We start from the raw sequence: 27,121 nt of genomic DNA, 5'->3' as shown, positions 1-27,121 counted from the left end.
CCAGTAGGTTGTTGTTCCGATGATTAGGTTAAGGTTATTGAACAGAGCGTCTTAGCACAAGTGAGTCTCTACATTTAGCTGCGGTTTCTATAACTTTTGCCTGTATCGTAGCTTCCCTCAGTGTAGAGGTAATTCACCGCTGAAATCTAGAGTTCGTATTCGACATTATCCTATTATGGCGCTGCAGTAAGAGATCATAATATGATGACAGGAACTGCTTGGCAAACAGATGAGCCAGTTATTTAAACTGCGACTCTAACACCTGCATATGGCCCCCCTCTGGGGCATGCCGCTAATGAGTGTAAAATTGACTTACTAATTTTGTTGACTTCTTTTAATCTATCGCTGTCTTCTCTCTGTGCTGAATACGCTGGTCAGCAAATGGTCGCGGGTATCTGCCATGCTGACGAAACGCACATTGGCACGAGCTGAGAAAATCAATCTAACGGCTATCAACTTGGTTAACGAATCAAAAATGCATCTCATCTATCTCTAGCCTCTTGTAGACATCTCGGCATACCCACCTATGAATACAATTAGTGACATTTTTTATTAAAGATCTTAAACTATTCTAAGCAAAAAAAAAAAAAAAAACGACCCAGGTTATTCCTTATTTGTGTAATTTTCAAATGTGTGCAAATTTTTAATAGCTGATTTTCACGTAGACAACTAAACGTCTTACATGGTACCCACGATATTGCAACAGCCAAAATTTTTGTTCTAAGCTTCCTATAGTCTTGGTCCTCTCCTACACCGCTTCACATACTGAATTATGAAACCGCGATGGAAAACTAGCGATGGGGTAATGCGTAAGCCTCGAATAATCGATCGGATGATATTGCTCTTCGAACATATTCGAGATACTTCACAATGTCGACCCTCTGCTTATTAAACAATATCCTTTAATAATAAATGGCACTGATAACCTGCACGAGTATAAGCGTCAGCTTGCGCTCAAATCTGTGTAGCACAGTCGTCGAAAGGGCTTTCTCTCTATGTTGATGCCATTCGCTCAGCTGATCCTTTTCGGAAGTCCAGCAGAAGTTTTTCGGTTGATATGAAGGTTTTGTCTTGGGTTCGTTAAAGAAAAAAAAAGTCTATTTTTTGCTTTTCTTCTTCATTTTCTTTACAATTTTCATAATACTTACTTCGAGGAGGTGAACCACCGACAAAAAGGACATTGTCCATGATTTCCGTTCCTTAAAAGGTCCCGTGATCGCAGCAATTTGTTTTTTTCACTTAAAGCCTGAGAGGTGTAGTCACTCGCTCTGTAGTCTTTGGCCCCCGTTTTTGATACGATTGCGTCCGTAACGATTTGTTGTTTCGTTATTGTTATGTTGTTTCCTAAATAGTTAAAGGAGTTTAACTTAGAAGAGGATAATTCATTGCGAGGCGGATATATTTCAGACGATTCACCTGCTGGCGGGACTTAAGATACTTCATATTTAAAAGAAATAGGCAAAATATTGCTATAAATGATGTACATATTAGTCAGCAAAACTCAGATTCAAAGTAGGACTTTTGAAAATTTTGCGTTACCCTTATCGACCACAGATATGTCGAGCTAGATGGTAGTGCTAAACGTATTTACGTTTTTGGTCCTTGGCCAACACTTGTTCTGAGGTGCTACATCGCCAACGGGCCTGAAGTTTTTCCTATATTACTATAGAAGCCATGAAATACGTCTACATCGTTGCCTCCATTTTTATGTCTCTGGCATTGTCGGCATATGATAGCATTTGTCTTTTCATGGGAGGCATCCCTTTCTTTCAAACAATGCTTCTTAATGATCTATTGTCCCTGGCCATGGCCGTCATGCCGGCTGTGTAAACAGGTTCTTTTTTAAGAGAAAGGTATCCGAGATGCCGGACTCTCCAGGTTCAAACACGCGACTAATGACAAATTGATTTATAATACCACCCTCTCTATTGCCCTAGCCATCATTAAAACGAAAAAAATATGTATGCTACAGCGATCAAGTAAGAATGGTGCATAATAACATCTACTAATATCTTACGTTTTGGCTTCATTAACAGGAATCTATAAAGAACTGCATTTTTTTTTCTCCCCTACCATCTGTCAAGGATAAGCCGTGAGATAATTATTTCTGAAGGGGTATAGGTTGCTATACCCCTTCAGAAATAATTAAATAAATTAAAACGTACCATCATGAGTAATGTCCCAGACATACGCCGATCTGTGTCATAACGTAGAAAATATCAAATCAAGTTTTCTCTTTAACTCCTGGACAAAACTGTCCTATTTTTCAAATCGTTTGCTCCTCTAAGGGCTGGGAAATAAATTGACTTTGTCCCGCCGTTGCCCCCTGCTCTACGCGCTACAGTGGCAATTGGTAACAGAGGCGCCCGCAACGGATCCATTTCCGAGGATAAACGTCTTCCTAGAAAATTCGGGGAGGGCCATATGGGAGGAAAAGTCATGTTCTGTGAATGAAGGATCTGCTACCAGTCCTCTAACGAACTTCGCTCTCGTAAATATTACGCCGTGCACATTTTTTCCCGATCCGATCGCGTTATAGATTGTGATCCTTTTGCGGTGAGCGGTAAGAAAGTTTTGCTGAACTGTGAAACAGCGAGCCTTCAACCGCAAAAACTGACACATTTAAGGATTCCAGTTTGTCTGAGTAGTGTGCAGGGCCAATATGTTATGGGTGCCGCTTTTTGAAGCCAAACAAACACAGGTCTAGGCACGATTTTGTAGATGTAAAATCTGAGAGACTTAGTTGATGCTCTACTCATTGCGCAAACAGAATTTTACTGTCTTCGATCATTTTTCGAATCAAACCTGTCATGGGGACGCAAAGGTCAATCAAAGCTAAAACTCCCGATTCACTCTGTAGTAGTGATATAAAGTAGTATGAAAACGTACAAATGTAGCTCCGCATCGTTCGGAGTGGAGAAATTATTTCAAGTTTATCCAGGCGGCCCGTGAAGCGCGAGTCGTAACATCGTATCTTGTTTGTGAATTTTTCCCAAATTCGAAGTCACGATTTTCGAAAATAAGAGAAAATATTCAAAGCCAGTGGCTGTAATAACATATGCGACAATTATTTTCCAGCCATGATAGAGAAATCTGGAAATTCGTTCGGATATAGTTTTCTATATATCAATTACCTTACTTCTGCCAGATTATCTTCAGTGTTGCAGGCTAGCTTAATACTCGAACGGTACATTTCTGCTCAATTCGATCACTAAAGTTATTGAAACGTAAAAACTTACTCGTCGTACTTTTTCATTAGCCGCGTTGTTAGAGTTCGAGAGGCCATATCGTTCTTCGATTGATTCTTTCAGTTACATTTGGTGGTATAGTTTTACTTTCCATCCATAGGATTTGTGCGTATCGGACGACTGTATTCATAAAGGATAAACACGAAACAGCTTCCTTCAAAGACACCGTCGTCCATAAAATTTATCTAACTGCTATAATTAATTATTTATTCACTAGCTAGCAAAAAAAAAAATGGGAACCGCAAGTGAGCTGCTTAAGTAACTGTACATTTATTTACCATATTGCATTTTATATAGTTTGTGTTTAATAGAACAATATCACGAAAACTTTTTGTGTTCGAGAAAAGCAAAGCCCTTCACGACAATTGAATGTAACACGAAAAGAAATCATAATGCTCATTACTTACAGATACGCGTCTACATATGATTACACTATTAGGAGCTTTTTTTGCCAAAACGAAGTCTATAGACTCAGCTTGCGCTTCACTGTTAAGTGCATGTCGTGATGTCCCGCGTCTGCGTCGCTAATCAGTTTCTTTGGTAAGCTAAAATACAAATATGGCTGCAGAGAATATGAAAATGGGACTTTTATCTGATGTTTTTTCCAAAATTGATCCGGAAGGCGTCCAGCTGTTTAGAAATGACTATTGCAAATAGTGTGTTTTTATTGTAGTTTACCTGTTTTTTTTGGGCACAGTCAAAAAAATAGGAAACCAATGGACTCACAAGCTTATCTATCTATAAGTTCTATCGGCAATTTCTCTTCATGTATGTTATGGAAGTAAGCATGCCGATATCTATTTGGGCGACGCATGTTATTACCTTTTTTATCGGGTGTGTTTTTTTCATTGTAGGCTTGACCTTATTTGTTATAGCTTCAAGTTGACCGTCTAACATCTGTTGTTTTGTCTTGGATACGCGTTCAGGTCATTGTCACGTTGCAGTTGTTTACTGATATCATCTCGATAGTCATCAATCTCGCTGGTTCAACTTCAATTCGGACTAGAGCATATGGGGCTACACGACCTTTTTGCCGATGCCACCAGACATAGGGCCCGCTAGCTCCCTGCACAGTTTGGAATCTGTTTTCTATTGTAGGCACACAAGCGAAGCAACAGAAGAGGCAAGACTTGCACAGTATATACAATGATTACGTGTTACATGTTATATTCAAATACATGCCAATAGGATCTCTTACTTCGACGACGGTGGCAAGCTTCGTATGAACGTAAAATGGTCCAGCCTTGCCTACCACCAGGGAACGGTTTGCCAATAGACTGCTGAGCATTAATACACTATGCTATTATATGTTTTGCATATGTAGATGATTCGCAAGTTTCTAAACGCGACCACGACCACCATTCTGGGCTATCATACAACGACGACGTTGTCTATATAGTGCAGTGGGATTTGTTCGGCAAACATTTGCGCTAAATCTCCAAAGCATGGCCTTGCGTCTTTCTCAATGCTCCAGCAACGTAGCATGATCTCATAGCACCAATCAGGACATGCTATCGGTTGATCTAATCGAGAACCTGTTTCGACGAAGTTCAACACCTGAAAAGAGTCTCGAACTGTTTCTATTCTATAATGCATTAGCCGCTATCGGTGCATCTGCAAGCACTTCAAATGCCCTTTGTCGATTTAGCACCTAAGTCGAAATCTGTACCGGAACACTACTGGTGTGCTGTAAAAATACTGAGTACTTACACTTGCGACAGGCTTATTCGGTCGTTTCTGATCTTCGCTTAGCGGCGTTTTCTTCAGAAACGTTTTGAGGGATTTCCCCAGTCTTTGATATCTCGTTGTATGAAAGAATAAACGCGTACAGATCAGAGTGACGCCTGATGCCTGCTTGACCCGTCCATGTAGTTCGATATGAACATGTGTCGCGATGTAACACGGATCAGTTCATTACAATTAAGTGCTGATAACGAACAGGTGGAGAGCCAACGCTCATGGGAGCAACTGTACACTATCGGTAACACTCAACAACAACAATATCGTCCTAACGACAGGCCTCGCTTTCTTCTTATCAAAGATTCGGGGCAGAGCTGCTAACTATTTTTGTTTTTTGGAGATGTTTTGTATTCATGCATAGATATTCGTAGAATATTATCATGTAATCGATAAGAAGATGAACTATCTAGTCAATTATTGACAGTAGAGACAGTGATCTGGTTGGTGTCTGCGTGTGGACTAAGAAAGAGGTGTGATTCAGCAATGGACGAGTGATAGGATCATTTGTACGTTTTCTCGTTTATTAGAATCTAAACTAGTCGACCCTTTATCGATTAGATTAAACTGTCACAACAGAATGTGTCCGAGTACCTGTATTCCGGTCATGGACCCGTAAGGTTGCTCTGCTCCGAAAGAGTACATCTCCCATAGGGTTACCCCGAAGCTCCAAACGTCACTAGCAGTACTAAAACTACCAAAGTTGACTGCCTCTGGGGCATACCATTTCAAGGGCCATTTTCCGCCTGTGGACGCGTGGTAGTTGTTGTCGTTGATCTGAAATACATAAAGCTCAAAATGTTGTTATTCAAAATTGCGTCTATTATTTAATCGTGCTTATTGTTGTTACTTTCTCTTGTTGTTTGAACAGCAGCATTTTAACGACTTAAATAAAGTTTTTCCGTAAACTAGAATATGTTGTTAGTTTCGCATTTCTGTCATTTTTGCTAAGATGCGCCACCCTCACATTGGACCGTTACCCATTACAATGGCCTGTATTAAACTGCCTAGTCAACAGCTGACTCACAAAACAATGGTCGCTTACGAGCTCGTCAATAGCTCAGTGTATGGCGACAATTCTTGTGACAGATTTCTTTTACATTGGCAATACCGCAACAACAGTACGGTAGCGTTTTACTTAACATTCGTATGTAATTTGAATTTAGCAATTCAAATTACATACGTTGCAATATGGAGATTTTTTATTATTATGCGGGTCATATACCCACCTGTACGGCTCGCGACAATCCGAAGTCAGAAATCTTGGCCTGCATTCGCGATGCAAGAAGGATGTTTCGGGCAGCAAGATCTCGATGCACCAGCTGACGGGACTCAAGATAGCTCATTCCACTTGCAATCTGGGTCAAACAAAACAAAAAGAAACACTATATTTGTCATAAATACTCATTGAATACGCGTGCTACATTCGACTCGGATATCGTTCCTATACAGTATTACTTTGTTTTCAGAGCAGATACATACGTATGCACGCACACACATACATAAGTGTGATGCTCACATGAGTAGAAAAATATAAAAAGAGACAATATTCATTCATTTCAACGTTGAAAAATCTTGAAGGAATAGTTAGGTTTATTTTTAGAAAGTGTACTTAGTGCCTGATGTATACAAGCTCAACAGGAAGATAACCCCCGAACATTTGAGCTACTACATCAAACCTTACTGTAGTCATACGATCACTTTGTATATGATGATATAGGTGTATTTAGTTAATACTTCATTGACTTAATTTTATATCTTTGTGGGTATTCAAGCGGAATAAAGCTTCATTGAGTTATGTGCCGGTGATGGACGAGGCTGATCTTAAAATCTTTGTATTATCATTTTAAATGTACGGTAACAAAGTAAGTAACGTTTGATGCCTAAAACAGCTTATCTATGCATTATAGAGCTTTCCTTTCCAACGCACGCATCGTATAGAAAGGGCCAACTTGTTTGAATGGATCTTGAAAGGTACTTGTTCCTAGGCTCAGAGTTGTCTCAACAATAGTTCCAATACATTACCGACCTGCTGGGACCACCTTGGGAAATCAACTTGAACCTCGATCGTATCTGCTTGTTCTTGAAGATACCGAATAAGACTCCCAAGCTCCACCAGTTCTTGAACCTAAACACGATCAAGAAACATAGATATGTCATCGTATCAAAAAATGATCAGTTAGTTATGATGTTTAACATCGTAAAAGCAAACAAGTTGTAACTTGCCAGAACTCAGGAAAGGCGCCTTTATTAATTCACGGTTAAAAGCCTAACAATGTAGGCCACAGTTAGGTTTTACTCGTGAAAAAATTTCATATAAATTGGTATTTTATACTATGATCAGTTGGTGTTAGGTTGTAAGCGAAATCATTGTTTCCATAGGCCAAGTTTAGACCTACCATCATGAGGGGAGGTCCTAAGCAAACGCCGATGAGTTTGACAATACAAGGATGTGCCAAACCAAGCATCATGTTTACTTCGTGCACAAAACCTTTCCATTTTTCAGGAGTTGAATGTTCTTCACGAAGTGTTTTTACAGCAACCTGAGTGCTTCCGCTGCGCGAATCCCATACACCTGGCATCGTAATTACATTTAATATGGCAGTCTTTTTGACTAAATATCTATGAAATTAACGCTGTAGTGTTTAGGCTGTTTTACTTTACAGTTCGCCAGAACAATTCTTCCTCTGAAGCACTATGTCCTATTGCCGTCTTGTCGGTAAATTTAAAAATGTACATATCCTTTTCAATACGTTCCACATTTGTAGGGTTCTTGGAAGGAGTCATTGTAGTCCTGCATTAGTCGCTTGACATTATCTCAATAATTTGACCTAAGAAGATTCGAAATCGTTTGAATTTTGACAATCAAGCCGAAGCCCACTTTCACTGAAAGCTTTAGCTACTCCTTTTGACCTCCTCTTGTTAGAGCGAACAATTTACCTTTTGTATTTGGTGCATTCTACACCATTTTAATTGGCTTAATTAAGGGGTAGATTTGCTATGTTGGATTTCATGCACGAGCAACGGGGTCTAGTTAAGAGATCTCTGTCTCGCAGTCGGGTCGGTCGTTATAGGATATACTAGCGTAATTTGTGTACAATTTATTCGTTAATCTATTGTTGATGAGTTATGCAAATTAAGTGAAACTCTTATACTGACCACTATATACAGATCCAAATTCTCCCCCTCCGATATTTTCCTTGAGTTTGAGTTTTTCCCTAGCTATGATAGAAGCATTTTCGAATTGGCGTGTCGGCTCATTCGGTGATGCCCCTGCTGTCGGCGTCAAAGGCGCATGCAGCGAGGTCCGCCATCCGGGAAGGCTAGAACTGACTACTGGACCTACCACTGTAAAATCGGTCAAGATTCAGAGAGTTTCTCTAAGGAGGGTCTTGTCTTCGTCGGAGTTGTAACGTTTTCCCTGATTATACAAATAAGCTATTGGTGATCGATTTGGCTTGATTGTTGTTACTGAATAGTTTATTAAAGTTCATCAAGTATATGGATAAGAGCCGCCCTTACCTGGTCTGACGGGTGCTCTAAGAGTGCAGGGCAGACCATCGTTGTGTCGAGAGTAATGCTCAATGAGAGCCTCGAGACTATCAAAAAATGGGCCGTCATCTATAAAATGAAATCGATTCCTTCGAGAAACCGCGAAATGTTTTCCCTCCCCATTATAGGCCATTGAGAGCACGGTTGTGTTTTCTGGGACACCTGTACAATATGAAGGTGTTGTAAACAGTTGCCTCAAAAGTGACGGTGTTCAATTGCGCCATATCGATAATGCCCTCTGTCATACGGCAAGCGACAGGTAATTGAAAGCTTCAAATTCTATTTGTGATATGTTACTGGGTTGAGTCTTGCAGATCAAACGCCGGCGACCAGTAAAAATGAAGACTATATAAAATACTAGTGATGATATTTTACTTATATTTGCTACTGTATGTAACGAACTCGATGTCATCAGTGCCACGGCTGGCGCTATTACATGTATTACCAGTCTGAATGATAGCAAATGAAAGACTCATCGAGATGATGAATTGCTCACCTGGTCTTCTGCTGGTTCTAATAAGGAACGCTCCGTCGGACGAACCTTCGAGCAAAGCATTTGCCTCTTCCCTTAAGAGGCTTCCATGAAACCATTCCTCTCGGTGGTAACCCTGATACACGGGATCCATCCTCTCAGTTAACAATTTCGTCAAACTGGGTCGCAATTCTGGCTGTCCCCGGTATACTAAGTCTTTGGGTAGTTCCTCGCCCTTTGTTCGCGGCCGCACTGGAGCACCTTCATCCAGAAGCAAACGGACGATATCTTCATCTCCACGATATGCAGCAAAATGCAGAGGAGCCTAAATCCAGGTTCCATACAAACCAGGATTGTGCAATTAGACGCCACCTAACTATTGCCTTAAAATTTATCGACAACGAATAGGCGTAAGCTCACTGATTGCAAGTATTATATTTTTATTCTTCATATAGTGTTATCGGTTTACACTAGTCAATAAACAAGTGGTAACGTACCCATCTTGAGCCCAATGAATAAATGGTCATCGAGGCTCCGTGATCGAGTAGATGTTGTACACAATGGAAATAACCCTCGCGACACGCGTAATGTAAGGGAGTATGTCCTTTACCATCAAGGCAGTTAGGAGACGCTCCGCGGTCGAGAAGTTCCAATGCTATTTTAGGCTCACCTTCTAAACATGCAAGGTGCAGAGCTGTCTGACCGTCTTGATTTTTAGCATCAATGTTATAATCACTTTGAAGCAATTCTCTCACGACTGATAAATTACCTGGAAATCAAAGATAAAACATTAATAATTTGTACCACGCACAAATCAAAGAAACAACACTCTGAAATATACAAGCATGCCTATCTGGGATGTGTATTATTAAAGGGAGGAAGCGGAACAGTTCAATGATGAACCAAGTAAATTATGATATCTACCTATAGCAGAGTATATTCAGATAAACCGGTCAGGTAATAGGGAATAACATTTGTGTGTTGCAAATGGTAAAAACATAGTAGGGGAAACTGTAATAAAGAAAAGTCATATGAACGTATCTTTATAAATAAGTTATACCACTGGGATTTATCAAAGCTTAATTTTCATCATGGAGACAAGTGCTATGTATTTCAACAATTACTACTTAAATAAATTAATAAAGGTTCAATTAAAACCAGGTAAATTTAAAGTAATCTTTATTCACTTGAAACCACCTTTAGCTTTATTGAGAGAAAGGCCGCAACTTCGGATCAGATTGCTACCTCGCAATACTCTATAAATCTTATACGGTAGGTTTTACTTGTACCGCTTGTGCTCTTTTGTTTGCTACTAAATAAGCCCGCAGGCAGCTTACTCACGCATTATACCTAGTGATGTCAAAAAGAGTAGCTAGACGCCATTTTTATTCTTTTTGGTCTTTTTACTAAACTATTACATCTGTGGAAATACCCAATGCGGTCTTTCGTATGATCGTACGAAGGGTCATGACAGAGTCTACACTTTCCTAGGGTAAACTCTTCTTCAATAGTTACGTTACAGTAAACAATGCACATTTATCTAGAGCCACTGAACGCGTAGTAGTAGTAGTAGTAAGCTGAGCTCATCAAAAAGCGCTTCATTATGCCATCTCTACTTCGGAACTTTATTTTGCTATTCTCGTTGCCCAGTCATTTGGGTTCGACATCCACCATTCCAACATTTGTTTTGTCGCACTGTTATTCTAGCTCTTCTATACTCGTCCATGTTTTTGGGAAGTCAAAATTAGAACATGACGTAAATACCTCTCGCTATAAGATACCATTTTTTATTTTGGGGCCTCCCGATAATCGCTAGCCAACTCCGCCGGGAGCCAACCGCTGAGTAGAAAATTTAATGTTCATTCAGGAAATTTCTGTTGAAAAGCATTCTTCTGTTGCTCGCGAGCTTCTCGGCGGTGGTATCTTCGCGAGCACGAGTAAGCCGCCTCTATGTGACGAGTAGTAGCTATGTTGCATATATACAATATATCTCATTTCCGCAATCGAATCAGTGTGCTTCCACATGTTCTTGCTTCAAATGCAGCAATAGCAGCAGTTGTTGTCTGTGGCTTTATTCGCTTTGACCCAGCTCGATGATGAGAGTGGGTTTTTCCCGAACGTATGCGTTCAAGCGGAGAAACTCATGGAATGTCCACTTCTGTTTGCCTCCTGGTGTGCGGCGGGATGGGCGGAGCGAGGTAACACAATGATGGTTGATTACGTGAAGACGAGAGCTCAATACGCAGGCTGTTTACTAACTGCGTCTAAATCGTCATTTTGCCGAACCTTCTGGCTATGTTGGCTTATTAACCCAAGCGCTTGTCTTGAGCGGCCAGTGTTATTAGACTAGTTCATGGTAATCACACACTGCGTAACAGAGGAATGGTATGATTGGATGCAATGCTCTGCTGGCAACCCATGACCACATCAGGAACCAACTAGGCGGATGGTAACAGCATTCTCTAAAACAAAGAAGGACCGCGAGAGAGAAACTCTGTCCTATTTTAGAGTTTGCGGCCAGAGTGAAAATCGCTGCAACGAATCGAAAAAGCGTTTTGCTACGGCTAGCAAAAGTTACGGTTCCACAGAAAGGAGTTTTGCGACGCAGCGTATAGATGGTACTGAGGGTTCTTACTGTGTGTATCATTTGGTCTTTTTTATTACGTGAAAAGCGGCGCAGTTTATTAAAATCGAGAGAAACTAAGTAAGCGATAGCTGAAAATGCGGTGGATTCGTTTTAGAACGTGTAGTTATTAGCTCTATTCTTGACGGTAGATATTGCCTAACAGTCATATTGCAGACGGCGCTTATCGAACACATTCGTCGAATGAGTGTCGTTACGAGTGGTATATGGAAGGTTATTTTTTTTTACACTCCTATTATCCTCGTGTTCTCCCGAGTCCTTGAAATCACGCTTCTGTATAAACTTGAAATATGTGAGCGAAGTTGGCAAGAACTTGGCTAGCTTTGTGATTACATGGATTTCGTTAATCTGTCCATAACGCTAAGTACAAAAAATGTGAAATCAAGCTTTAATAAATGGGGCAACTTTACAGCCAACTAGTCAGAAAGAGTCAAAGTATGACGCCAATAATGGATCAGCTCGGTATCAGCCGGCCTATTGATACGGCTCCCAAATGTGACTTAATTGGGTTTTTATTGTACACCTCTGAGATCGTCTTCAACTTTAAGCAAAGTACTTTATTTATTTCAATTGGAGTTGTGAGAATCAGACTTGGCTGAGCAATAAGTATTCTTGACTTACTAAGTAAAACTGATAGGTAATCTTGCGTTACAAAATTATACTAAACTAAAGCTTTTTAAAAAGTAGGTAGAATCTTTCATTTGTGTAATGCCCTCAATGATCGACGTTTTATTAGTACAGAGTCACAATTAGCGATTTAACACCATAAATAGTACAGAAAGACCTCGGACTCACAAAGATGTGGTACAGAGCTTCGTTGATCAATCAACTCTCAATAATAGTTTCAAGTACATATACGTTTTACGTTTAGTGTTTAGACATCGAGAAGACCGGCTTCAAATACACGGAACGGAGTGTATTTACGTCTAGCTTTAAACTATTCAAATGATCTGAACCATTAAGATCAACGCTCCCGGTGGCTAGGTATGAACATCGTTGCAAGTGTTACAAGTACTGGTCCTTAGACAAGACAAATGCTAATTGAATGGTTGGCCATGCTAGGCCATACAGGTCCTGAATGTGAACATAAAAACTATGTACAATTTGTTACTTACACGATTTGGTCGCTCTGTGCAGAAGGTTCGTCCTTCCATGCCGTCGCGTATCATGCGGAGGCGCTTGACCCTTGCACATCTCCTGAAGCGAACATACCAAGCCGGCCTGACCGGGTTGTTCATAGTAACGTATAAGCTCCTCCAGGCCATGAATAATCGGTCCAGCTTCGCCTGCTGAAAAAAATGCGTCACCACCATGTCGTCTTACCTGCATATAAAACCGCCATTTAATTGTCAGGATAGGCATTCATTTTGATTACTACGTTGAGGTGTAGCGAAGAAAAAGAGATGCCCATCGAAAAACGTATCGAATATATTACAATTTTGCTTCAGTAATTATCTATATAACTTGGCTGATAAAAAGCAAAAAAAAAAGTTCTCAGAAGACAATCAACGTTTGTATCCGCTGTACAAATCATAGTTCAACTTTTATGTTTATTAACGCCTACCTGATAGTGTACGACGGAGCCATTATGGACGACCGAAATAGCGAAATCACCGTGTGAACTTCCGGATTCTCGCACAAGAAACTGCCCATTGCGACCGCCGTCTGAATTTAACCAAAGAGAATACTCGTATGCAAAACGTGCAGTTGTATGGTATTATTCAATTATGTCTGAAACGTAACATGAATTTACTGGGACAAACAAGTAGAGCCTCGAAAAGGCTCGGGCTGGAAAAAATTCCGGACGACTCCTATAACAAATATAATAATTTGACGAACTTCATGCAACCAAAGATAATCGCCAGGCTAAATCGTATTTGATATAAAATATAAGCTAAACAATACATTTCACCAACGTCGACCGACCTAGGGACCCATCTTTTCATGATGAATAGCCTTCCTCAATGCGACCTTGTAAAAGCAGATAGCTTTCATCGGCTGAAAGTGCCAAGGGGTGCTGATTTGATCCCCATCATTGACATGCTTGATAAAATCAACAAATAAGCACTAAATTTGGTCCCCTTGTGCGTGGCTTGTATTAACCGAAAAAAGCAAATAAATGGAGGTAGAACTGTGTTGGTGTCAAACGTAATATGTGGTCGCAGGGTTGGCTCTAGTTATAGTTGTGAGACATTAGACATTTTACCTTTAACTAATCGATGACATGATTGTATTACCAAATTGTTGCCTCCAGACCCTCTGCCTGGACACGTTGTTTACCGTCTAACAGGCGCTTGTCCTTTACATAGGCACCATAAGTGCACATAGTTAATAGGTGTGCAGTTGATGAAGATATTGCTGGTGATCAACGATACACCGTAACATTTGTAAGCTTATAGATCATATCATTGATTCCGTCACTTATTGCACCTTGTGCCGAGTGTGCCGAAAGGTGGGTGCTCCAGTTCGCACAACTTGAACTTTGCGTAAGATACTTGTCATGGATAACCTTGTAACATAAACAACTATGCATACACGCACAACTACCCAAACTTCGTTCAATCAAAGACGACAGACGACATATAAAACCTTGAACAAAACATTTAACTTCTAGTTCATAACAGCTATTTAAAGTTCATTGAACTACTTGTCTTTGTCCGTCTATCGATAAGACATCAAACTGTGCCCTGGGCAATGTATTGCGTGATTATAGATTACTAAAAACCAATTGTCAATATTTTTCTCTAATTTTGTTCGAATATAATCAATGGCTCTAATTCTGTATGCTTTTTTTACCAATAGATTTGAAAAAAAATTTGAGGACTTTATTTTCTCTTTTCGGTTGCTTTTTTATTTCATATAATTATGACTATCATAAGAATAACTATTTAAGGACGCTATTTCGTACGCTAATAAACATAATCCAACATTCACGATCCAGGAAGACTATACGCGGCTCGATAAGAACAGTACAAATGACATTCAGCAGTCAGTTAGAGAATAAAATCGCCCCATCGGGGCGATTTTTTCAAGGCCTTAATCGAGTCTTGATTAAAATAACGCATTTGTCTTTTAACTCAAAAAAAAAAAGGCACGATGCCTAACTTCGGTTATACAAGCGTTTTCTCCAGGGCGACCTACTGCTCAAAGACTACTATTAATTACTAAGCAGATAATAAACCGAATAACATAAATTAGGTGACTCCGCAATTAACAACTGGAAAGATTCGAACGATGCCCTTGGACTAGGCTTGATTCGAATACGAGTACGGCCTGCCATCCACGACTCGATTAATGAACATTAGGTTAGGCTGATAACATCAAGGAGATTCGATTTTCCTTTTGGAACCTAACACTTTCCGACTGAAGGACCAAAACAAAGTGAATAATAGATACGATTTATGTTTAATCTGCGTCATTCCTCGCTGAAACAGTGCTACACTCTATGCGACGCTCTCCAGGATTATACAAAACAAGACCTGGGAGCCAATTGCCAACGTCACGGCTTCTATATAGACGCATCAGATAGGTAAGCATGGTGGACGCATAACAGGGGCAAACATCCGAAATAAGGGCTTCGTTTCGCGGAAAGGTTTCTTCCTACGATAATTTGACGATGCAAGTAAAACCCATAGTTAATTTCGATGTAGTTGCTTACAAGCTATACTAACCTAATATTAAATGCTATTTCCGCAGTTTAAATTACCTTCATCAGCCAGCAGAACAGAAACCGCAAAAGCGTTTTGTTACAACAGGCACTCGAGATAGTTGATACAGCAAAAGCAGACACCAGCGCTAGGCTACAAAATGCGTAGATCACAGTAGTGGAAAAGGTTAAAGGCTAGCGTATTATGCAGACCAGACTTTAATGATAATATGCTGTTTGTTTGTTACCTTCGCGCTCTCGAACCCCACATCCTTGGACCCTATTCAGGTACTGGGTCTAATACCAAAGCTTTTTCGGGAAATATCCGAATCAGGACAATGTGATCAGATTAGTAAAAGGAGATAAACGGATTGGTTTAAATAATGCATCGGCTTTCCTAACACAAAATGATGGAAGAGCTAGATAACGACGCCTGTACTAGCGCAACGGAGGTAAACGTCAAAGTAATGAAAAAAAACTGCGACGAATTCGGTTCGAGTCTGCGGTTTCGGATCCAGCGAGTCTGCATTCAGGTTAGGTTAGGTCAGATCAGATCAGCAAAAAGGGTGGTTTTGAGTACCGTATGTAGGCTCATAGTCGATCACGCGAGAAATGGATGAATAGGTCAGCTGAATAATCGAGCTTTTCATGGGTAAAAGCTGGCCAAGGCTGTACCTATTTGGTAATGTTTGTTACCACAGAAAGCAAGAGTCAATGATCATTCGCTTTCTACATACATACATACATACGTACATACATCATAGATACAGATCGCATGATTCGACGAATCTAGAACCTTTGTCGGACCCAATCTGGTGTGTGGAAATATCGAGTTCGAAGGATAAACCTGCCTGTTGTAAAGGCGCAATTTTTGAATGTGAGCACAAGCTCTTTTGCCTCGATTGAATCGACTTACCTCGATTAAAGGGCACGCCAATCACCAAGTGTTACATATGAAATATTACGTAATACTGTGCTGCCTCGCTGTCTATATTTTATGCGACTCTACCCAATATTACGCATCCCCTCGCCGAGCCATTCTGGCAAGTTTTGCCCCCAATCGGCATACAGGTTCCAAACTGGATATTGCAGACCGGATAAAGCACGCACTCTTATTTAGACGATCCTTTATTCCTAGAACCTTGTTGAATAAACACCGCAATTAAGATACGCATATTTACAACGATACGGCTATCCGTGTAAACACGTGGCTTGTTGTTTCAATATGTAGAGTCTTAAGCCTTTGACTGATTTACGATCTGAATCCAAGAAATTCTTCTGGCCAAACTCTCGCCAGCTTCTTGGTACGAACCAGTGAACCATGACGAACCGACTTCAATGAAACTGTAGTGATACAGTCTTCAAATAACAGGTAAGCCTAATTCACGTTAGTGATATAATAGCGGGATGATTTGAAATTGTTAGATTCGGAAGAGGAAGCACTCACTTTGTCGGAGAACTTCCTCGGCTTGGGAACGGGTCATTTTTCCGTGGAACCATTGGCACGATTCGACGAGCGATCGCGCACCCGGTGAAATGATCCTCGTCGGGGCAGTGCGCTCCGACTGTGGAGTGAGCGGCGGAGATACGATTGGTGGACTTCCATTCGAGTCGCCCATCCTCTGTAACAATGGCCGAAACAATATAGGTAAAATATTTTTTAATCATCTTCGTCGTCATCATCACGCATATTTTCTCTGAACGTCGAAGGCGTGGGTCGCCATCAAACACAACTGTAGACGAAACAAGCATTGGTGTTACCCATGGCCGAGACAATTAATGTCGTTTTGATTAAAAAAAAAAGAAGAATAATGCTTCATTCCACTGCTAGATCCGAGACTATAGTACGATAGACGAGATATATTATGACCTGCCAAGAGAATACCGACGCTGGCCTGAGTGCCTTATCAGTGTGGACTGGCAAAACGTTAATCCAATGTAACATCGAGACTTAAGCAGTAAATCATGGTAACACGAAACAATTAAATTCGTTGCCTGATTACGTGTTTGTCTTTCGACCATGACCGGATCTTGAATCGGATCAGTCGTCAGCTGTCTGAGACGGGGACGCCTTTAAGTTATTATTAATTTAATTTAAATTGAGCCTTTAAAATTTAAATTGATTTTAATTAAATGAGCCAAGATCAACAGCTTTTTTTTTAACCCACGGGGTTGTTTAAGTAAGCCGGTTCGGCAACGGTATTGGACAGACAGCACGCATCCCGGTAATAATCCTTTGTTCTTAATAATCGAATATAATGAATGTATATCATTGAAATAATTGTGAGCATATTGCTAAAGTTAATGTTATTTCGTTTTTAATATTGATTCGTATCTGATTTGATACCAGAACCGGATGACAAAAACTGTCGCTTTATTTGCCACTCTCGGTGGGTTTGTTTAGCGCTTAGCAAGTTCGAGGAAATCTTGAAGATTGATTCAGTCGTATAGGATAAACTGATTGTAAATACAAGCGAGCCTTTAGCGGTACACATGAACCACGATGGATTTACCGGTTAAACAAAAAAATCCTAAACAACGATTCATGCTACTGCCAACCACCAGGGTGGATGTCGACGTTCTTTCCGGCCATATATCTTAGACACTTCCATTAACGATTATTGCAGGCCAAGTGGTCGTAACCTAGGTATTCTCTACTATGGGTTGCGGTCGATCGCATACTGTTAAATGATACGCACCGTGTCGAAGGTGTTTCTACATTCATAGTTACGAAAGCGACGTCTAGGCATTAAATTTAGCAGAAATTGAAGAAATAGAAGTACTATAGATACAAAAAGTATTCTAGACAAGTACGGCGCTATACGTTTTTGAGCGAGTCAACTGATACAGAAATGCTCATTTAATGAATGAATGTATACAGCCTTTAGGATTGTAAAGGTAGAAAAAACATCACTAGAAATTCATTAATGTGAAGGTTAGTCCCAACACAGGAAAACATTTTCACGCCAAACTGCGCGTTTACTCAACAAACGAAACCGTCACTCATTCGTGCTGTCTCGTAGCAGATGATGAAAAAGCTTTATCAATGCTATCATTTGTTTCCAGTGCACAAGCGAACGAATCATAAGAGTAATAGCTCGGAACGGCACTACAGTGCCGTTATATCTCAGTCGGCAGAGCTTATGATAACTGCGCCTCCGCGAGATCCGCTTTAAAGGTCCTCTTCGATATTTAGTAACTCCATATGCTAAAGGTTCGTGTAGTGGCGCGCGGACCCTAGCCCAAAGATCGGAACCCCATCCTCATAAACCGGTGCAGCACGCTTTTCTATACCTCCCCCCCACATGCCTCAGATGCAATAGTCTCACATTCATACAGAGTTACAGAGAACAATTACCAAAGGCCAATAAACCCTTGTTAGCCACGTAAATCACGGCAATAAATTTAACGTGGAAGTTGCTATTAAGTTGCTAATTGAAGGACACTTATCCTGCAAGCCAATATTTACAGAATCGAGCTTAGCTCGGTCTCAGATATCAAACACGCTGGTCAACACAGTGCACTACCGTCTAGGCCGCAGTAACGCTATATCAAGCACGAACGCGGCAGTATCTTGATATCTATCAGCTGTACTCACAACTGAAATAAATGCAAATTGAAATTCAATGGAAACGTCAACGATTTATTTATTATTCGATAGCAAATTTACCCCTATAGAAGTCTAATGCCAGCTAGACAGACTTGACTCAAAGGATGAATCCGCATGTAACAGAGGTCGATTCACTCGCGGCCGCATGACGATGTTGAGCCTTTTACTGCCCTCTGTGACATGACGTCAGTCGACCTCGTCAGCGTATAGACTCGAAAGGGCATCGTTGACGGCGGTACAAATGACAACGCAACAGATGTTGCTGCAGCTGATCGAAGTAACAGTGCTTAAATCTCGCACGATTACCTCTGTGTAGTATTAAAATTGTCGTATTACCTACGCTCAGCTAAAAATACGTTTGTTTATGGGAATTATCTATAAATGTTTGCGTTTATAAAAAGTAAAAGCTTCCGATGCTCGATGCGATTTAAAGGCAAATTCAGATATGGGAATATCAAATTGATGTTAGACGAAGAGAGCTATGTATCTTTATTTATTTGGCTAAAGAAAATTTTAGTTGGGCAAAAATATTTGGAAAATCTAAGAAAAATTTTATAAAAGATCCCCTCGAATTGTTATTCAGTGGGCGAATGCCACTAAAATAATAATAATAATAATAATCGTGCTGACAGAAACTTAATGAAAAAGATGATCGAGGGTGAAGTGTGTCCTATTCTTTGCTTCTTACGAAATCGTAGCATTTATCAGTCCAATCACAATTCACCGGCTACTTTCCTCAAAAACCCCGGCCAAAAATCATATCCTACCGTTAGACTAAGCAGGCACATAGTTCATATGGAAATTATTTTTTCGGATCACTAATACTGAGATATTTTTATAAATAATCAACCATCTAAGCCACTGATGCAAAAAATGCATGGCTTCCATCTAAGGATGGCCGTACATGTCTTGTGTACAAAACAAATGTAAAACAGCGAGTAGTTTAAGTATCTGCGGCTGGCCACGATGGTACGGAAAAGTTACAAGATGATGGACCTATTTGAGGATGTCAAGGACATTTGTGTCAGAGAATCTGAATTATACGCTAATTATAGTCAAGCTGACGTTTATCAAGTAGCTACCTAAATGTGTTTTCGTCGTTTTCAGCAACCGCTAAACGTACAATTGTAGGTTGATAAGGTGGCAGGGGATTACGTTTGTCTTAGACAACGCAAAAGCTAAAGTTGTTTTCCAGTTAGTTATCCTTCTATATCGTAACCTTTGTCTAACAAAGTTGACCAGTGGGAACATATTTGAGTGGACACTAACAGCCGGAGCCAGGATAATGTATCTGAAATTCCTCAAAATTACATCTATAGATTCCTCAGGTTTGACTTCGAGGTTACATAAAACTTCGAAAGAGATACTATAAGATATCTGAGGACGATAGTTAAAATCGATTCTTTCATTTTTACAGGAATCTTTGCCTATCCAGGAGAAGGATCAGATGTTTGGTGCGAAGTTATCAATAGATGGTGTTGAGGCAACATTGATAAATAACCCTGCAATTCACTAATCGATCTTATAGACTTCAATTTTGCACTGTTACTATAAATGTACAAACAAAAGACAGTTAAAAAGTGATCTATTATATTGATAGCTAGAAGCTGTTGAAGTACGTCTTTGTACAGATTCAACTCTGGGCCCCTGTAGGAGCCAATGTCTCCCAGAAAAGGAACATTTAAATCAACAGACGGAAACACGTTTCGAGAAAAAAATATTGATTCCGTTCTTAAACGGAGTCCGCAACTTCTAGTCTTGTTCATCAGAGTAGCGGTGCCTAACAAATAAATTGTTTGCACGACGAAACGAGCTTCAGATAGCGAACCTCTTCTATAATCATTAGTAAAAAAAAAGCAAAAAAAAAAAAAAAAAAAATAGCCAACTAGTGAATCGGCTTCTTAGTTTCCGTAACGATAGCATATATAGTTTTTACTCGTAAATTAGAAAGCAGTCCGTCTTGCAGTACATCCCGGATTAGCAGGTAGTATATCATATAATCATAACAAATAAGCATTTGCCCTATATAGATCAAAGATAAGCAATGCATGCTGGCTGCGTAAAGAAGAATTACGACACAAAGGGATCAGGTTATGCGCGATTTAGGCAAGATATATATATATATATATTGACGCCCGTTTCTACAGCATGTAATACATAGAAATTGTTCAAGTTGTTGTAGCAACAATAATGCGTATACGTTGACGTATTATAGATCTATTTAATGGTTCGGGCTTCGCAGTCGACGAACAGTAAAATTCTCTAAGCTGGGTTACGCAGTTGTTAAAGCCTTTGCCTCGAATTTCCTATGGCGATGTTCGTATATTTATGTGTATCGTGTATGTTCGATAATTAGTGTAGAGGCATTTTAATAAACATTCTGTCTGCGTATGATATATCTAGACGGAAACCTTTGTGAACAGAATTTTTTCGAGTTTCAACGAATACTGCCGAATCCCACAGTAACGTCTCGCAGATGCCTTCTTTGCCCGATCCCACTAGCCTTATATAAACATTTTGCACAAAACCAAATTTAAAGTTAGACACAAACATGTATTTATAGCACATCTTCAATAAACACCTTCCATAGCCTTCAATAATTAAGTTTATTTTTATGTTGATCTGACTGAAAAAAATAACCAGGTGGTAAAAATAGCGCTCTTCTATCTTTCTCTCTCTCTTTTGTTGAAATACTGACTGTGTTTTTCACTCGAACGGAATAGTTCTAGGTAAAGAAATCTGACTGAATTATCTTCCGGTCAGGCCGTAGTCTTAAGAGTGGCAACCGTATCCGAGTATTAGTCCCAAAGTCGTTAAGGTGTCGCTACGTCATCTGGAATAGCCACACTGAACCTGCCGCTGTTGATATCCGTTCCGGTACCAATATACTATTAAACATGGCTTCATGTTACGTAACTAATGCGGGCAGCGCGTAATTTGGAAAAAAAAATGAGTCTTAAAATGTCTGCAGTGTGTTTAACACTTTTAGAGGAGTTAGTATTTATTCTGTGTGCCTTATGAAAAATTGACATCATATTCAGTTATCTTACACAGTTTCGAAAAGTTGATGTTTGTAAGTTGGCGTATTGAGGGGGTGCACCTTTTCAGCTTAATGAAAATTTTCTTGCTTTAAACCAGTGTGTATATTGTTGATGGTCTTTTTTTTTTTGGCCATATAGCCATTGTTAATCGTTCATTACTCACTAATATAATAATGCCACTAATTGTTTCGATTCCACCGAAGTGAATTTCTGCTTAGGGCAACGATGCCGATTTCCGCCATTTTGAGAACAAGCCAAATTTTGAATCTCAAAAAAAGTCAAGTTACACGGTACCACAGTAGGTAAAGTACCTGTTGAATATCGGGCTGCCCGTGGTAAGTGCAAGAGAAGTTGTTTGTAACATTATTTCTCATTCACTCTACTAATCGATGAAAGCCTGGGCATTATAATTTTACAGTAATATTCATTTACTTTCAAATCAACCGCCTGCTATCATACGCTATAATATTTTTCTAATGTCACCGAGGCGAACGTATCATTACTAATGGTATATGTAAATCCAGTACAAAGACGTGGCACTGCCATTTTCTTCCAGCAACCATTTGCGAATCAACTTAGAACATACGTTGCGTACGCTCACATACATTTTCTATCGGGGTCAACTGACGCCTCTCACTAAGAAGTTTTCAAGTTCCTTTTTTTTTGTTTTACCTTAGTCCATACACGACTCTAGTACTTGCCGCAAGCCCCACGCGAATAGCGGTCAGAGTCGCTTCTTACGGCGATGTCGATAATGACGGCGTAGCTGACGCCGTTCACGACCTTAAATTTCATAAAATTGCCAGAATAATATACTACGCAAGACAATTCTCTCGTTGCCTCTATCTACTGAGGCTACGAATGCCACTTCTTATCGGGCTACAGATAACTAGGATCTCCAATCAACCTAGTCGTTGTTGTTGTTGTTTGCCGTCGATAGAAAAAGATTTCTTTAAGCACGGTGACTAAAAGGCAGGATATATACACATTTTTTCGTTATAATATGCGTACATGGGCTTCAAAAACTAAAATCACAGATACGATTTTACTACTACCACTACTCTTATTGATGGTTCCTATTTCCTTTTTGCTGCGAGAAACGTCACACGAACGCAAAATGGATCCTGATTAACCTGCACAAATGTCTTCATTTTCATTATGCTGTATAAATCAAATGGTCTGCACCTTTTTGCATTACACACAAATAAATAAAGTGTTCAAACCAAGCATTTTATTAAAAATGAATCGCTTATCTAGTTCTGAAGTTAATTATTCGTCATGCAAACGGACTATGAAGTTTTGGCGCAACAAAAGTTGACTTAGATGATCGTAGAACATGAAGGACGGTTGCTGACCTGCAGATTAAACATTAGGTTGACCACACCGGTTCATTAGGACTACGGTACAAGTAATGAACATTAGGACTATGATTTAAAAAATCGATGGATATAAAACGACGCTGGTTATGTGGTAACCATGCCGCTTTATAAGTCAGTTGCAGGAGCCTCAGATACGTACAGCAAGATCTACCTCGGCCAAGCTCCTAGTGAGGGCGGGTCCCTGATGTTATGTTTGAGAGAAGACTTATAGGACTTGTTAAGGTAGAGGATCGTTGACGGTAAAGAGAAAAACGGTGCATGTGCGGTACTGAGCTTCACTATATTACCTATAAACACCAGTTAGCGTATGTAAGCGACACTTCGTTTCCAGGGCATTACTGATGTGTGGAATGCTCTAGCCAATAAAGCCATACATTTAATACTACGTGGATCGACCGTGTTCTGTGTCCTACACGAAATTAAGCCGGGACCAAACAGCCTTCCGGGAGGCCTAAAAGCAGTTACTGGGTATCTTGGCAACCGATCACCGATCTTGTACCTTCTATTGGACCAGGTGTATACTAAAACTAGTCCAAGGCCCTGAAGCCAATGATCCAAAGTAAGATAAGGTTGTAGTTTGTACAATCCTTTGTTATATATATATATATATATATATATATATATAAAATTCGTTTTATTAGATTTTTAATGTGGATCTGTGTTATCTGTGCCATTACTGTCGTTGAAAGGTCATAGAGATCTAGGTATCTCGACGGTAAAAAAGGCTTCCCATTTAATATAATGTGGTACAAAAAAAGGTTTCGGTACACAAAGAACTAATAATAATAGCATGCATAATAAGCGTGAGAAAGTTTTTCTAGCTCTCTAGTGTCGTCATGGTAGCTTTCTTTAAACAGTGGAAATACTCTTAGATCTAAAAACTAGATTTGGTATGATGAGCCTAATATATCTACCACTATATTGACCTCAATTTTGATAGACATCATAAATAGTGTTTTAGAAGCGGCGTTGTATTTACATAAATTAGCTGTCGTTTAAAAGCAATGTCATGAAGCTTGTTGAGAACCAATAAAATTGGGAATCATTAAAAAGTAGTTCAAAGGTGAACGGGCATGCGCGCGGGTCCGCTGTTGCAGGACCGAACGCAAGGCTCTCCTATCATTACCCCCATCTTTAATAACCATGGTTTTAGTTCGTCCCGCTATTTTGCTGCCTTCTGCTAGCAGAGACTGTAAACTTTCGCCGAATTCGCATCTGTAAAGGTATCTGTAGCCCGCAGCAGCAACGGTAGCAGGTGTGGTAACAATATTTGTTGAGGTCCAATCTTCTACTGACTGATCGCAGTCGCTCATAAAATTGCTACCTTCAACTGATTAAGATCGTGTGCTTCATCGCATCCGAATTCAAACATTTTATAGGTTATTTCGCCTGCCAGACGATTCATCCGATTGTGCATTATTATTTGCGATTGTTCTATAGAGTTGGTTTAGTAAAATGAAAGATGATTAGATGTACAGTGGACTGTACATTTGTTCATAGATAAATGAATAACAGCAATCTTTTCGTCACGCCTATCAATATCGCACGAACCTTGTCGAGTTTACGTGGCTTTCATTAAAATGCAGCGGGCGTCAATATGCAATCCGCCAGGTTATCACTGTAGCTTCGTCTCTTTATCGTGTACACCAACATACGGAAGTACAGAGAAGTTAAACGATAGTGCAGCCATACATAGACACATACGGAAACACATCTTACTAAGTAATCCAACGTTAGAGCGGCATCTTGGCTTCTTACAGAACCGCAGAAACACCGACACTAGCGCCAGCGGAAGAAGCTCCAACAAGTCGATACGAGCAGCAAGCACCGTCTTCTTAGCTACCACCCATCGAACTAATTATCTGTTATTTCAATTTGCATTTAGCAGCACCCAGTTAGGCAAACGTAGACACATATCTGCACGAACTGTATACACTGCAGCTGGCTAAATTCGTTCGAGTAACTTATTCCAGCTTTGTCTATGGTAGAACAACAAAAGCGCACCCCTCTAATGGTGTGGAGGAGCGTCTGAAACCAGTCGAGCAGTAGAAGCAAACTGCTGGACGCAGGTCCAGCAAAGCAGTCGCAGAAGCTCCATACGATAGGGGCTGACGATTGCGCTGGTAACGGTGGCAATGGCGGTAGCGACGAACCACAGCAGCAGCAGCAGCAGCAGCAGCAGCAATAGCAGCAGCAGCAGCAGCTATGGTGGCAGCAACGGCCACTAGTGCTGGGAGCCGGTGGCGGCACTAGGAGCGAGTGCCACCAGCGCACAGCGCCATCACCGTAGTCAGCCAACCAAAGACAGCAACGACTGCGGCGGAGTGTCGATACGAATAGCGCGGCGCACAAGAAAGAGGCGCAGCAGCGCCCAGCGGACAGGCGAAAGGCGAACCAGCCATGAGAAGTGTCGCAGTTCGAGCTGAAACGATGGTAGCGGTGGAGCATTAGCAAATGGAACTTGCTGCTGAGTGGCTACGTGGTGCTGGCAAAAGATCGCCATGAGTAGAGCCCGAACATTTGAGCGAGAGGCGATCGATGAATGCTTCCTCTTAACAGCAAAACTCGCTTTAGTCGCACAGGGACTGTCATAAATAAACTGTTCCTATATTATATGCGCATTGGCTGTATAGACTGGCGTCGTTACGGGGGTGGCTGTAGGAAATCCTGTTGTTTGTTTAAAATTTTACACAGAGAGGATAGCCCATGCAGAAATATGCCTTTTTTTGATGTCATTTCATCACAACGTGTCAGGTTTGTGTGTGATAAATGCTGCCAGCAATGATCGGGCGCAGACGGAGCAGAGGGATCAACAACAATGATAACAGATCAAGGTGTCGCTAGTGACTTCGGCACAGGGAGCAATAGCAGACGTTTCAATAACAATGACAGTAGCGATAATCATTAGAATAATAATCCCCCACCTCTCGGGTTATAGTAAGCGAGAGGACAGGTTGGTTTTTGTAAGCTGCTCAGTCATGAACATCCGAGAGCAAGTGAATGACCCCCTTCTTCCGCATCGACCTCGTATCGTCGTCGATTTCTCGGGGTGGATTTATAGAAGCAACAGATAATGCCCGCCGAAAGCTGGACACCACATCAGATAAAATACGGACAGGGTCTGCAGGAAACAGACCATAACGTCACGTTACTCCTCACCAACATGGCTCGCCCGTTGCTGTCGCTTTATGATTGATCGCCAGTAGTACGACGCTTCTGATTCCTCCCTGTTTAGGAGGTCAAGCAAATATCCTCATTCGGAAAGATAAAGCGATTACTTTAAAAATGATTTTTCTCTATCTATCTATCTCCGCATTGAGCTGACTTCTAGCCCCTTCATGCCCAACACTGAGCCAGCATTTAGCATTGTCTTTCATAACGACAAAAAACGATCATCCCATGCAGAATCTAGTTTAATATAGACGTTGTTTGAAACTTGTTGCACTGCAAGCAATACGAGTTGGAAGTGTTGAATTTTTCAATTTGTACCTGCTCCGCTGATGTGTTTCTTGTAGCTTGGCGTAAAAATAATTCTAATTAAATCATATGTTCAATAATATGCAATAATAATAATAATTTGATTGTTGCATCGCCGACTCCAAAAAGCGTCTGCTTTAAGCTATCAGTCAATTCGTATGTTTCGAAATCGAAACTTACGATAACTTGTCTAGTAATGTACTATATGGAAATAAGTAACTTTACGGAAATGTTCTCTATCATATAATGTATGCTAAGAAACGATTTAGTTCAGAGCAAATTGTCAACAGTGTTAAGTCTGTCAGTGTTTCATAG

The 27,121-nt window shown here is 40.4% G+C and overlaps 2 protein-coding genes across 8 annotated transcripts in view; one reads left to right on the top strand and one right to left on the bottom strand.

The window, feature by feature from the left end:
- LOC111251727 (uncharacterized) overlaps positions 1-21,514 on the top strand; it is a 51,866-nt gene extending 30,352 nt beyond the window's left edge. Inside the window, exon 4 of the mRNA XM_086989628.1 lies at positions 20,327-21,514. Coding sequence (XP_086845754.1) covers positions 20,327-20,425 — 99 coding nt within the window. The 3' untranslated portion in view covers positions 20,426-21,514. The remainder of the gene's footprint in view (positions 1-20,326) is intronic.
- Positions 604-25,754, bottom strand: Shark (SH2 ankyrin repeat kinase). Of its 7 annotated transcripts, none has more exons than XM_022809582.2 (14): positions 25,049-25,752; positions 16,747-16,921; positions 13,218-13,318; positions 12,769-12,976; positions 9,507-9,778; positions 9,034-9,334; positions 8,508-8,699; positions 8,145-8,333; positions 7,385-7,560; positions 7,015-7,113; positions 6,215-6,343; positions 5,580-5,762; positions 4,959-5,099; positions 3,495-4,805 (listed from the first exon to the last, which is right to left on the bottom strand). In XM_022809582.2, exons 2-14 carry the CDS (start codon positions 16,916-16,918, stop codon positions 4,620-4,622), a joined length of 2,349 nt encoding a protein of 782 aa, XP_022665317.1. In that variant the 5' UTR covers positions 16,919-16,921; positions 25,049-25,752; the 3' UTR covers positions 3,495-4,619. The 7 variants fall into 7 exon arrangements, with proteins under 7 accessions (XP_086845669.1, XP_022665317.1, XP_022665315.1 ...); XM_022809580.2 differs by having other exon boundaries at positions 24,881-25,751; XM_086989543.1 differs by lacking the exons at positions 3,495-4,805; positions 4,959-5,099 and adding an exon at positions 604-1,344 and having other exon boundaries at positions 24,881-25,446.
- Between the last annotated feature and the right edge of the window lie 1,367 nt (positions 25,755-27,121).

This window comes from Varroa destructor, unplaced genomic scaffold (assembly GCF_002443255.2).
Source record: "Varroa destructor unplaced genomic scaffold, Vdes_3.0 BEIS01000005.1, whole genome shotgun sequence".
NCBI lineage: Eukaryota > Metazoa > Arthropoda > Arachnida > Mesostigmata > Varroidae > Varroa > Varroa destructor.
This window is presented reverse-complemented; position numbering and strand designations above follow the sequence as displayed.

Excerpts from the sequence above, each read along its gene's own strand:
- Shark (XM_022809582.2), bottom strand. The coding sequence starts at position 16,918 with ATGGGCGACTCGAATGGAAGTCCACCAATCGTATCTCCGCCGCTCACT. Across the intron at positions 9,335-9,506 it reads ATTCATTGGGCTCAAGATGG|GCTCCTCTGCATTTTGCTGC; the intron begins GTACGTTACCAC and ends ACCTGGATTTAG. Across the intron at positions 5,763-6,214 it reads GATTGTCGCGAGCCGTACAG|ATCAACGACAACAACTACCA; the intron begins GTGGGTATATGA and ends TATGTATTTCAG.